At 40.3% G+C, this 12,563-nt stretch overlaps 1 protein-coding gene across 3 annotated transcripts in view; it reads left to right on the plus strand.

Annotated features, from left to right (window-relative positions):
* The first annotated feature begins 5,733 nt into the window (after positions 1–5,733).
* The window catches only part of zdhhc3a (zinc finger DHHC-type palmitoyltransferase 3a), a 16,373-nt gene continuing 9,543 nt past the window's right edge, over positions 5,734–12,563 (plus strand). For 2 of the 3 annotated variants that reach the window (XM_046044852.1, XM_046044854.1), the window contains exons 1-6: positions 5,734–5,874; positions 7,467–7,884; positions 8,063–8,187; positions 8,478–8,574; positions 8,675–8,756; positions 9,727–9,857. In XM_046044852.1, the coding sequence (XP_045900808.1) occupies positions 7,549–7,884; positions 8,063–8,187; positions 8,478–8,574; positions 8,675–8,756; positions 9,727–9,857 (771 nt within the window). In that variant the 5' untranslated portion in view covers positions 5,734–5,874; positions 7,467–7,548. Of the gene's footprint in view, positions 5,986–7,466; positions 7,885–8,062; positions 8,188–8,477; positions 8,575–8,674; positions 8,757–9,726; positions 9,858–12,563 lie in introns of all 3 variants that reach the window. The other variant, XM_046044853.1, reaches the window with a different exon arrangement.

Below are 12,563 nucleotides of genomic sequence, written 5' to 3' on the forward strand. Positions count from 1 at the left end.
GTTGGATTATAAACTATTCCCAGTAGGATTTTACTGAAAGAAATGTTATATCTCCTAAATTTACATATAATCTGCCAGTTGACCATTTGATAAACCTCTCCCCCAAAAAGCGATTGACCATTAGCTTAGCAATCGTACATGCCTAACAGGTCTGGCAAGTTTTGGGTTTGTCCACACGCCACAGTGGTGTTCATGATGCTCTATAAGAGCAATACTCTGCCTTGAAAGACTTTGGAGGGAGCTGTAATATTTTTCTGCTGTAACTTAATCTCCATATTTGTTAGCATGTCTGGCTAACAAGCTTGCTGCCAACATTAGTTTGTATGATCACAGGTTACGTTTTTAAGTTTATGACTAGCACATCCGCTGTGTAGTATTTCCCCACTCCTACCAGAGTTTAACGTTAGCGTTAGCATCAAAATGTATTTTGAAATAAGATACCACATACCCTACTTTTGGAAGTGTATCAAAATCGACTACAAAATACAGCAGCCATGCCATGTATCAAAATAAATTACTATATTTTGATATTTAAAAAAATACAACAAATACTTTTCCAAGGTACCATGAAATTACTTGGCAAACTCTATTGTGTCTATTTGAGCTGTCCCTTCTCCAGTACACTGACTCAGCTGACTATTATATTAAAGTGCAGTTTTAAATATAAGGCCTCTTTCATCATCACGCTGTGATTTTGATCCATGAGTAAAACATTTTACACCCGTAATGAAGCACTTCTAAGTGCTCACATTTGAAGGGAGACTAGCAAGAATAATTTTTACTCCTGTCCATTATGACAGGGGTAAAAATGTCTTTTTCTGTAAAGTTAATTTTGCATCATTGATCAATCCTCAAGCTTACCCAGATCCATTTAATAAAGGCTGCCAGACCTTCTGCAAAATGGCCCCAGTGGGCTGATGCGCCAAGAGAAAGGCATTTTCCAGAGATTGCGGTGTGAGTGAAAACCATAAGTCTATCCTTGTTTGGGAGTTTTAATAGAAGGGCTGTGAGACAGGTAGTGAGGGACAAACACAACAAACAGGTGGAGGCAGACAGGCAGAGATAGCAGCAGACAGTGACAGTCGTAATGGAAGCATGCGTGAGGAGGAGATGGAAGGCAGGCAGTGAGGCAGGCAGGGTCAGAAAGTGGTTGAGTATGAGCTTTGGTGAATCACCACCAGGGTGTCTTCATTCGTTAGAGGCCGGAATTCACACAGCCCTCATTATCCTCTGACATATGTCTGCAGATACACTATCACGGGGAAATGCAAAAAAAAAACCCACGGGTAGGCTACATGAATATCTCGCCCCCTGCTTGTCTGAGTGGACCTTGTGGGAAACCACAGATAGAAAAATAAAATTGCCCATTGTCATAATTCTGCTTTGAGTGGCAGAGCTGTGTGAAGGTGTTTTAAAGGTTTTCTTGATACAACAAAAATATCCTCAGTTCTTCTCTTTTGATTTTCATTTAGAGAATAAAGATGACTCACATATCTCACTCATCAAGAGGTAACAGAACCAGAAAAGCAGTCACCTTAATATTAATAAGTGCCACGAGATACAGGAATTTAGTTTAGTTAGAGTGGTGCAATAAACTACAGTGTGTGTGTTCGTGGTAATGAAGGGACTTGCCACCCAGTGCAACAGAGTGGCTCAGAGTGCTGGAAATATGAAAAACACAGACTATCACCAGACTTCTCCTTTAATGAGTCGTCATGATCAACTGAAACAGCTGCTGAGCAGCATAAATAAGCAAATAGTCATTCATTTCTAATTACCTAAATATTAGATACTGTTTTTGTGCCCCTAACTAAAGTGATGCATCATATTGAAAGGTAATAATAGACCTTTTACGGCTTCATACAGTCTGTGGGAATGACTTATTTAGAGAGTGTCAAGTATGTGGATTCACAGATATCTAGAAACTACTCATTACATGTTTCACTAGTAATGTTTAAATGCGTTCTCAATTAATTTTTCATTAAAGTGGATCTTTTCTAATATCACAGTGGATCTTTTCTAATATCAAACATCTCAGTAGGAAAAGCACAGGTTCTACTAATAAAATTAAAACAGCAGTCGGTAACAATTGAACATACAATGCAAAACATTCTGTGGCTTCTCTGCTGCTGGTTTCCCCCCCGCTAAGCCAAGATCCCGGCCCCTCTTGCTGAAACTCATCTTCTCACAGACGCCCCTCTGAAGCACAGGGCAGAGCCAGGCTGCTCCAGCTCCAGGCTTCAGAGGCAGCTGTGACAACGTCTAACAGCAGGATGAGAGGCTAGCACGCCACTGTTTTATTCCCCACTATTTTCTTCATGCCTCTTTGTCACTCATCGATGCACGCGGCGTGGCATCGAACACAATGAGCCCAGATCTCAGTGTGGAGTCGAGAAGTGTTCACACACATGTTTCTATATGCTGTTGTTGGCAAGGGAGGGATGGGCAGCTGTTTCATTGCTGCTGGTGGTTTCTCAGACATTGTGTTTGCAAAACTGTCACGCTGAAGATGTGGAGCTTGACTGAATGAGGGGACGGTCGAGGAGGTGGGCTGCTCGTTGTGTGCATGAGCAGGGATTGACACTGCATTAGAGACCTCTCCTGACTCTGATTGGTTGTTTTGACTTGGGTGAGGTGTATGCTTGCAAATGGCATTAGGAGCAGTACGAAAACTTGGCAAAATGTTTTTTCAATGGAAACGGTGGTGCCTTGGAAACCCTGTTGTGTACGCAAGCGTGCTGCATTTTACTGCCTTTTTAATACGGTTGTGTTTACCAACTTGTTCTTGAGGCTAAAGAAGTAACATAGCATTAGGTTTTTGATTGGTGCAATATTTTAAAGTGAATTTTCCTGTAGTCAATATCTAGGTGGAAAAGCCTCTGAAACATATAGTATTTTAGTATTACACTCTGTAAGGCCTTCCTAAGGCTTCTTCATAACAAACTGATTAGTGTAAGAGCACTTTTTCGAATCAAATATGCTGCTCTCAATGGGTCAGTGGCATTTCCCAAAGGAAAACTATTTGCACCAGAGGAAATAGGCAGAAGACAACCAGACTGTGAAAGAAAATGAAAGGATGCTTTCGGTGGCTGGTCAGTAGAAATTTAAGGGAAATTTGATTTGAGGTACTGAACTTTCTCATTTCCCGCGGGCAGAACGCCCTTTGTTGGTTCAACCAAAGTTGTTCTCATCTTGAGGCTGAATCCAGCTCGATGCAGCTGAAGTTAGAAGAGAAGGAGATCATTAAAATTAGATATATAAATGGGTTAAATATATTGCTAATTCACACTGTATGTGTTTTAACAAAATGAATGGTAAAAATAGCAACAATATACAGTCAGTAATCTGAACATGCACACAAGCTTGGGTTAACATTTCATGTGCCATACGTGGAAAACTCTGCTCTGTGGATAGGGGTGAAAAATAGACAGATATGTTTATTTAACTGCACTGCTACATTTTCTTCATATGACGTATTATAAAATGTTTATCCGAGCCTTTCAGGGTGTTTCTTTTAGCTGAGGAGGAGATTTTCTATTTTCCTCAGATGTAAGTATCCAAATGAAGACTTCACATGATTCCACTCTCTATATTATCCTTCAAAGTTTCACATTTACATGACAAATTTATGTTGACAGAACTCATATTACATACATGGTCCTGCTGGATGTTTGGTGTGAAGTTGGATGTATATTTCATGATCAAGCCATTTCCTATGTTGAGTGTAAAGTGTGTAATGACCTGTCCCTGTGTAAATGGCAAGAAATCTATTGAAATCAAGAAATGATTGCGCAAATCACTGTGTTACACTTCATATGAAAATTTCAATCAAAGAATAGGTTGTCAATCTCAAATCACAGCAAAACCATAGTAAATCAACACAGGTTGGTGTACAGCATATTTGCCCAAAGGCCAAGAGCTTTGAGTCATACAGAAAGAGTTGTCTGTATGGCACTGCCCTCTAGTGATGACTATGACGTTTAGGAGGTCTGGAGTAATGGAGCCCTCTTTATATTTTAACTCCTTTTTTTAATGCTTTATTATACAGGGTCATAATTTATGTAAAAAAAATCAAATTATTACTGTTGAAGTACAAATATGTCAGCATATGTCTAAACAGAACAATATGAATCTGAATAGAAGTAAATTGAGAATGAAACAGGTTAATAGGTTATCAAACGAAACATGAAGAGTTATTAATAATAATAAAAATGAATTATGAATGAATAATAAAAATAAATACACTAATCTTATACCAAGTATGGAGAGGCAATGCTACATTATAGTAATGTTTAAAGTCTTAAGCATTCAGGTGTTTTTTAAAACAATGCTTAACATGACAAAATATCAATACCTTTAAGAACGTTAGTGGGTATGTTCCACAGTTACAGTCTTATTAGTGCTTTTTATTTTTTATTTACCTTTTTGTGTTTTCACAGGCAGTGTTTTTTCTTACGGATCTGCAGGGGAGGCAAAGTAACACAAGAAGGACTTCTGTACTAAAAAGACTTTGAGGGAAAACCATTTTTATGATTAGGCTTTGTGGATAATGCTTTAACTAGTTTTTTGTGAAAAAGTGACATCCCTAGAAGATGCCTTGATTTGTCTGACTCAGACTTTTACTTTCAGAATTGGCTTTGGTTAAACTACACAACGAGGACTGTAGATTCCATCCCCCGTCTCTTACTTCATTACTTTAGGAAGGGACCTCTTCATAGCACATGGGGAGAAATGACAATCACAGTAACAAAAAACTGTTTCCATGTATATATATGAGCAAGTAAGTAATGTTTCAAGACAGACATGCAAAAATGTGAATGTATCCTTTAAAAGTTGTTCTCAGTTTGCTGAAATATATCCAGATGCAATTGATGTTGCATACATGTTCAGAATCAGAATCAGAAGAATCAGAAGGAGCTTTATTGCCAAGTAGTGTTTTACACATATGAGGAATTTGCTGTGGTGAAAACATACAGTCAACATAAATAAATGTAGAAATATATAAATATGGAATAGAAGAACAACGTTGCAGATATATACGTGTGCATTATTCTGAGTCTGTGCCGTGCAGAAGTAACACAATGGAAGAGAATATTGTGTACATATAAATATATAAACTGACAACATAAAAATATACAACAACAAAGATCAACAACAAATATGTGCGACGTGCCAGGTCTGTGCCCGACACGACACGAGACATTTTGGGATGATTAATTTGAGGTCATGTTCAAGATTAAAATTAAAAAGTCTTAATTGCTTTATATTGGGACTTTTTCTTCCAAACATTTTAACTAGCAGAACAACATCTTTTATTTCAGGGGAAATCTACATGGGCTCCAATTGTATTTCGAAGGGTGTCACTCCTTTTTTAACAGGTAACAAGTATGAGGTGAAAGGCAGGTAGCAAAAAGTCTTTGCATTAGAAAAAGAAAAAGGGCAAAAGAAAATGATGCTTCTATTTGTGTTGTTGTAACAGTAGCCTATGTTAAGGAATATGGTAACATGGCTAAATGTAAAAGTGCTCTGTGACATTTGAATTACTCAACTTAAAAAAAAGTCACAGTGATTGAGCATTAACTCATCCAGAAAATTTGTGCCACACAAATGATGTTTCTGAATACAAAAATGAAATGAATACAATGTACAGGTATGATACCATAAACCCACCTGGAGTGACCTTTAATTAAGAGAACTGGATGATCGATCATAGATCTGGAAATAGGTGTGTCCTCTGACGTGTCTTTCCGGTGTTCCCATTGGCTCGTTTGGTGTCATGACGTCTTGCTGTTGGTGAGGGGGCGGGGCATCGAAGGGGAGCAACAAAGCAGCAGCAGCAGCAGCAGCAGCGACCGAAGGACGCTCGTGTTTCAGGTAAGATTCAGCGGGATATGATGATACTTTCTCTGAAGGGAAGACAGACACACGTTCCCGGGTTTCTACCGCTTTAAAGCTGACGGGAAGTTTACTGACTGCAATATGCGGGTTGGTAAATGCTCACTCTGAAACGTTAGCGAAGCAGCTCGCGTAAGCTAAAATGGACTGATGTTGTTAGCTAGCATGTGTGTTAGATTCAAGTCGGGTTTCAGTATCGCATATGTATGTAAACTGTCTAACCTAACAAGAAAGCAGTCTGAGGCGAGGTTTAACTTACTCTGTTTGGTATTAGCAGCCGTTAAATTATTACCGTACGCTATGTGGATACAGATAACCCCGCTAAGTTAGCTTGTTTACCTAGCAGAGAAACTGTTTAACCCGTTGGATCAGGGTGAGCTGGAAACCAATGACATAGATTGTTTGCTAGAAAATCATTTAAAGCCCACTCTTTTAACGTCACTTAAACAATAATGTCATATCGTATATCACAACTAGTCAGATGAGATTTTAATTAATGTGAGGAGATGGTCTCAAGTGAGACACAAGTCATGGTTGACCACCTTTCACTGACCTCTTCATTCACTCAGTGATCTCTGGTACAGCTCCAGGTTGGGTGGCACTGAGACAGACTGCAGACTGTGATGCTCCCTCCAGAGTATCAAAGCTTTGACAGGCCAAAACAGCTGACCATCTTTCACTTAAGGCTTCTTGCTTTGAGGGTTAATACAATTTGTATTACTTCACTTCAAAGGGGCATGGGAAACAGGTGTTCACATTACCAAAGCAAGTGTGAGAGACTCCTGAATGTTCTTGTAGACAGGCGAAATAGAGCCAACAATAAGTGGATTGACAGAAAATGTATTGTCGACAGTTTTGATAATGGATTCATTGTTTTGATTATTTTTTTTAAAGAGAAAAAAATAAGTTCTCTGCTTCCAGTTTTTCAAACCTTCAGTCTTCAGTGGTTGTGAACTGAATATTTTGGGTGTTTGGGCTCTGGAGAACTGGGATTTGTTTTTTACTATTCTCTGACATTTTATAATACCAATCAAGCAAATAATTAATAGATTAATGGATAATGAAAATAGTTGCAACCATGAAGCCAATACTTGCTTTCTTAGGAACATGCTCCCATCCCAGAGAAACCGTGGCCTAGAAAATATCTTCTTATCATTCAATATATCTATATCATCTTTTCCTTATCAGTTTAGTTAGATGATGATGGCTAAAATAATTAGTCAATTAAAAGAGCGATCATTTTAATAATTGTTGATTAATCATTTACGTCATCTTCCGAGCACAAAATGCCAAACAGTGACTGCTCTTCTATGTTTGTTGCCCTGGATTATCTTTTTTTGAACTTTTGGTCAGTCAAAATAAGCAGTTTGCAGAGTTCACAATTTTCTGACATGTTATAGACTAAACATGTTAAAGATTAATCAACTTATTCACTCATCAGGTGAGGTTGCTCATCTTCACTGCCAGAAAGCCTACATTTTCTGGCAGGTTTAGTCCAAAATGCTTTTCATCTTCTCCTGAGAACCAGAACCTTTGACTTGCCTCTAACCTGCGACCCCCCCCTTCTCCAGCATGCGGTGACTGAGACTGTGGCCTGAAGGCACAGCTGGTCTGGTGGCGGCGGCAGCAGCAGGCATCTAGCTTAGATGAAGGATGAAGAGCCCGGTGCACAGATGCAGGGACGTGGAGCACGGGCGTGGGCAGGCCGGGGCAGGAACCACCTGCCTACAGGCAGAGCAGCGCATCCCTATCTCCAAAGATGTCATCACTTCCACGTCTGCCTCTGCCATGTGGTTCATCAGGGACGTCTGCGGCATCGTGTGCGCTGTCATCACCTGGCTGCTGGTGTTTTACGCAGAGTTCGTGGTGCTGTTTGTAATGCTGCTGCCCTCCAAGAATCTGACGTACAGCATTGTGAACGGCACCCTGTTCAACACTCTGGCCTTCCTTGCCCTTGCCTCACACCTCAGGGCCATGTGCACTGACCCTGTAAGTTGGGCTTGTTTGGTGCTATGTTGAAAATTAGGTGACAAACTGTCTTTAAATCTCAGTGTCATGCAAACAGGTTTAGAGTCTTAAGCTTTATATAGTCCCAATTAAAGGAGTTAAGCCTCTCCCTGCTTATTTCGTTATGCTGAAATTCTAATTATGCCGTGTTTCATTGTAGGGGGCCGTACCAAAAGGGAATGCTACTAAGGAATACATAGAAAGCCTTCAGCTGAAACCAGGGCAGGTGGTCTACAAATGTCCCAAGTGCTGCAGCATCAAGCCTGACCGAGCACACCACTGCAGGTAGGGCAAAAAGGACATGAATTCACTCTGCTGCATTGGCATACACAAACCCAATCCCACGCTTACAGCTGCAGTGTTCTGGTGCAGTGAGGAAGTCAGACTGTTATCATACATTCTGACTTTGGTTAATTTGTGAAATAGAATTTGCTCTTCTGTGGAATGTGGTGCCCTCAAGCTTCTACTAATGTTGTCTTTGTGCACCGTTATTGTTGTTGTTGCCGCCTTGGATGGTTGATACCGTACTTTAATGCGTTCCTGTTTCCTTCACACTTAACTTAACTCTCTCACAGTGTTTGCAAACGCTGCATACGAAAGATGGACCACCACTGCCCCTGGGTCAATAACTGTGTTGGGGAGAACAACCAAAAGTACTTTGTGCTTTTCACAGTAAGTTCACTGCAAGAATGAGTTGCTGATGATGTGGGCTGACCAAAAACCTCAGTGTATGCAGTGAACCCTTCTTTGTGTATTTTTTTTTTTAACCTAGATGTACATTGCACTCATCTCTCTCCACTCTCTGGTCATGGTGATCTTCCATTTCCTCAACTGCTTTGAAGATGATTGGACAAGTGAGTCTTTTTTTTTTTTTTTTTTTTCTTCACTTATAAACAGAAAAGTGTCCTCAGCTACTTAAAACAGAAGTTCTGAACTGACATGTGCTTTTTTAATTCATCTTTTTATATCAGTAAAAAATTATATATATATTTTCCTCTATGTGCTTCAGAAAGACATGTATTGACATGTCATGCTAATGAAGCAAATTGAAATTTATAAAATTTACAAAAACAAACTTTTATACAAAAAAACAGTTTCTCCTTAGACCTTACAGCGCTGTGGGAATATTGTAGTATTTCCCCCTAGGTCCTCGCCACAGCTATCAGAAATACAATATTCGCAGGTATGAATGACATTTTGTGCAAACATTTACGTTCCCGCTTCAGTTTCCTGCTGTACACTGAAGCAGCTGGGTTGCATGTGTTTGACTGAGGCACACACTCTGTCAGCATGTCAGCCACATTTTCACTATTGTGTCTTGTGGTAATGTGCAACTACTGGCATGGGAAATCCCTAAAGGCCTTTACGCTCCCTGAACCTGTCGTGTTTGTCATCCTGGTTGCAGTGTGCTGTACTCTTATGTTGCTGCTTCATTTTAGACTGTTGTCTTAAGCTTTTTCAACATCTGTCATATTTAGATTTAGTTCTGTTTTTAAAGCTGAGGCACATGCTATTCAGGGAAAGCACCAGAGCAGTCTGCAGGAGTGACTTGTTTGACTTAGTGCCCCTACTTTGTTCTCTACATTCAAAAGCCAACAGACATTTTACATTTGGTTTACAGTTCTAAAGTTCCCACCCACCCTTTTACTGAAGGACCTCAGCACGTGTTGACAGAACTGCTTCAACGCTTTGCATCCTCACCGTAGTGCTGCAGACGAGTTAACAGCAGAGTGCAGTAGTTTCTTTCATTGTAGAGCAGTTCCTCATATGGCCCTCTTTTTAGCCCGTTCACTTCTCTTCCTCCATGTCCCTCCAATCCCCCAGAGTGCAGTTCCTTCTCTCCTCCAGCAACAGTCATCCTCCTCATACTCCTGTGCTTTGAGGGTCTCCTCTTCCTCATCTTCACCTCTGTGATGTTCGGCACCCAAGTCCACTCCATCTGTACCGACGAGACCGTAAGTGATCCATTTAGTGACCAACAATCCTCTTCCTTTCCTCTCGTCCTTCTGCTCTTCTCCCTGCTGCTGCCCCCCTTTTTGCTTTTTAACATAAACATCTTTGACCATCTACTTCCAATTCAAACTCTTAGGTGACATCTCTCATACTGCAGCCTGGTGCAGAATAAAGTTCACAAATTCCCTGCGAGTCTTTATTTTAAGTGAAAACGAAAAAAAATTGTATGAAAAAATTAGGAACTGTCAAAAAGAAAGAAACATCCATTTGTCTGTGACTGCAGGATTCACCGTGCTGATGGTTAGACCAGTACTTCTGCAGATACCCAGCAATTCAAGAACTGCTCCTTACTTTCATTCCACATCAGCTGGGATAGAAGCTGAGTTTTTCCCTTGACCCATCATTACATGGTTGGCATGTTAGCAACACTCCTCCCACCAAAAAGTCAGGTCCAGAAAGAGTTTGACAAACTCTTAGAATTAATGGTAATTAGCTAGCTGAACTGAAATTCAGTTAGAGTCTGCGTAATTCTGTGAAATTCTTGTAGGATGATACTAATAATTAATTTTTTTTTAGTATAATTATTATTATTATTATTATTATTATTATTATATATTCTTGATAGATGATATTATTATTATTATCCTACACGAATTTCACTGTCTTACGCTGAATAATTACCAAACTGTTCATATACGACTAGGGCTGCACCTAACAATTGTTTTTTGAATCTGATTATTATTTATTTTGATTAGCTGATTAATCAAACATCTGATTTTTTTGATTATTCTAAAGATTTTTTTATTACTCAATTCAGTCATTCTGAATAAGATTTGCTCCTCAGCTGTTTCCCTAATTTTGACAGTTACAGTATCTCACAAAAGTGAGTACACCCCTCACATTTGTGTAAATATTTGATTATATCTTTTCATGCGACAACTCTGAAGAAATGACACTTTGCTTCAATGTAAAGCAGTGAGTGTGCAGCTTATACAACAGTGTAAATTTGCTGTCCCCTCAAAATAACACATCACACAGCCGTTAATGTCTAAACCGCTGGCAACAAAATAAGTACACCCCTAAGTGAAAAGGTCCAAATTGGGCCCAATTAGCCATTTTACATCCCCGGTGTCATGTGACTCGTTAGTGTTACAAGGTGTGATTGGGGAGCAGGTGTGTTAAATTTGTTGTTATTGCTCACACACTCCCTCATACTGATCACTGGAAGTTCAACATGGCACCTCATGGCAAAGAACTCTCTGAGGATCTGAAAAAAAAAAGAATGGTTGCTCTACATAAAGATGGCCAAGGCTATAAGAAGAATTACAAGACTCTGAAACTGAGCCGCAGCACGGTGGCCGAGACCATACAGCGGTTCAACGGGACAGATTCCACTCAGAACAGGCTTCGCCACGGTCGACCAAATAATTTCAGCGCACGTGCTCCGTGTCATATCCAGAGGTTGTCTCTGGGAAATAGAGGAGTGCTGCCAGCATTGCTGCAGAGGTTGAAGGGGTGGTGGGGTCAGCCTGTCAGTGCTCAGACCGTACACCTCACACTGCATCAAATTGGTCTGCATGGCTGTCGTCCCAGAAGGAAGCTTCTTCTAATGATGATGCACAACAAAACCCGCAAACAGTTTGCTGAAGACAAGCAGACTAAGGACATGGACTACTGGAACCAGGTCCTGTGGTCTGATGAGCCCGGTCTGGACTTAGTCTGTGCACTGGGCCACATGAGGACAAAGCAACCTGGTCTGGAGCTGCATGAGTGCTGCTGGCACTGGGGAGCTTCAGTTCATTGAGGGAACCATGAATGTCAACATGTACTGTGACATACTGAAGCAGCTGACCTCCAAGACGACCACTGCCTCGCTAAAGAAGATGAGGGTAAAGGTGATGGACTGGCCAAGCACGTCTCCGGACCTAAACCCTATTGAGCATCTGTGGGGCAACGTCAAACGGAAAGTGGAGGAGCGCACGGTCTCTAACATCCAGCAGCTCCGTGATGTCGTCATGGAGGAGTGGAAGAGGACTCCAGTGGCGACCTGTGATGCTCTGGTGAACTCTATGCCCAAGAAGGTTAAAGCAATGCTGGAAAATAATGCTGGCCACACAAAATATTGACACTTTGGACCCAATTTGGACATTTTCACTCACCTTTGTACTCACTTTTGTTGCCAGCGGTTTAGACATTAATGGCTGTGTGATGTGTTATTTTGAGGGGACAGCAAATTTACACTGTTGTACAAGCTGCACACTCACTACTTTACATTGAAGCAAAGTGTCATTTCTTCAGAGTTGTCACATGAAAAGATATAATCAAATATTTACACAAATGTGAGGGGTGTACTCACTTTTGTGAGATACTGTAACTATAAAAGCACAACCTGTGATGCAAAGGTTACCCCAAAACCAAACTCGTTTAATGAAATGTGAAACTAGACAACAATCTAAACATAAATCTAAGTTATTAATGTTTTCTTCTGCGGTTTGTGGTGTGTTTACATTAATTATAATTGGCTGTGTTTGTTAAAACAAAGTCAGTTTCAAAACACAAACACTCAAGTCAAACTTTTAATGATCTATAAATATACATGTAATTTATAAGGTGCAACCGTATTGATCGGGCCTATTATACTGACTAGTCAGTGATCTAATTTCATGTGCTGGTGTACTCACTTACGTAGAACACACCAGTGCCAGGTG

This window comes from Micropterus dolomieu, linkage group LG03 (assembly GCF_021292245.1).
Source record: "Micropterus dolomieu isolate WLL.071019.BEF.003 ecotype Adirondacks linkage group LG03, ASM2129224v1, whole genome shotgun sequence".
NCBI classification, from domain to species: domain Eukaryota; kingdom Metazoa; phylum Chordata; class Actinopteri; order Centrarchiformes; family Centrarchidae; genus Micropterus; species Micropterus dolomieu.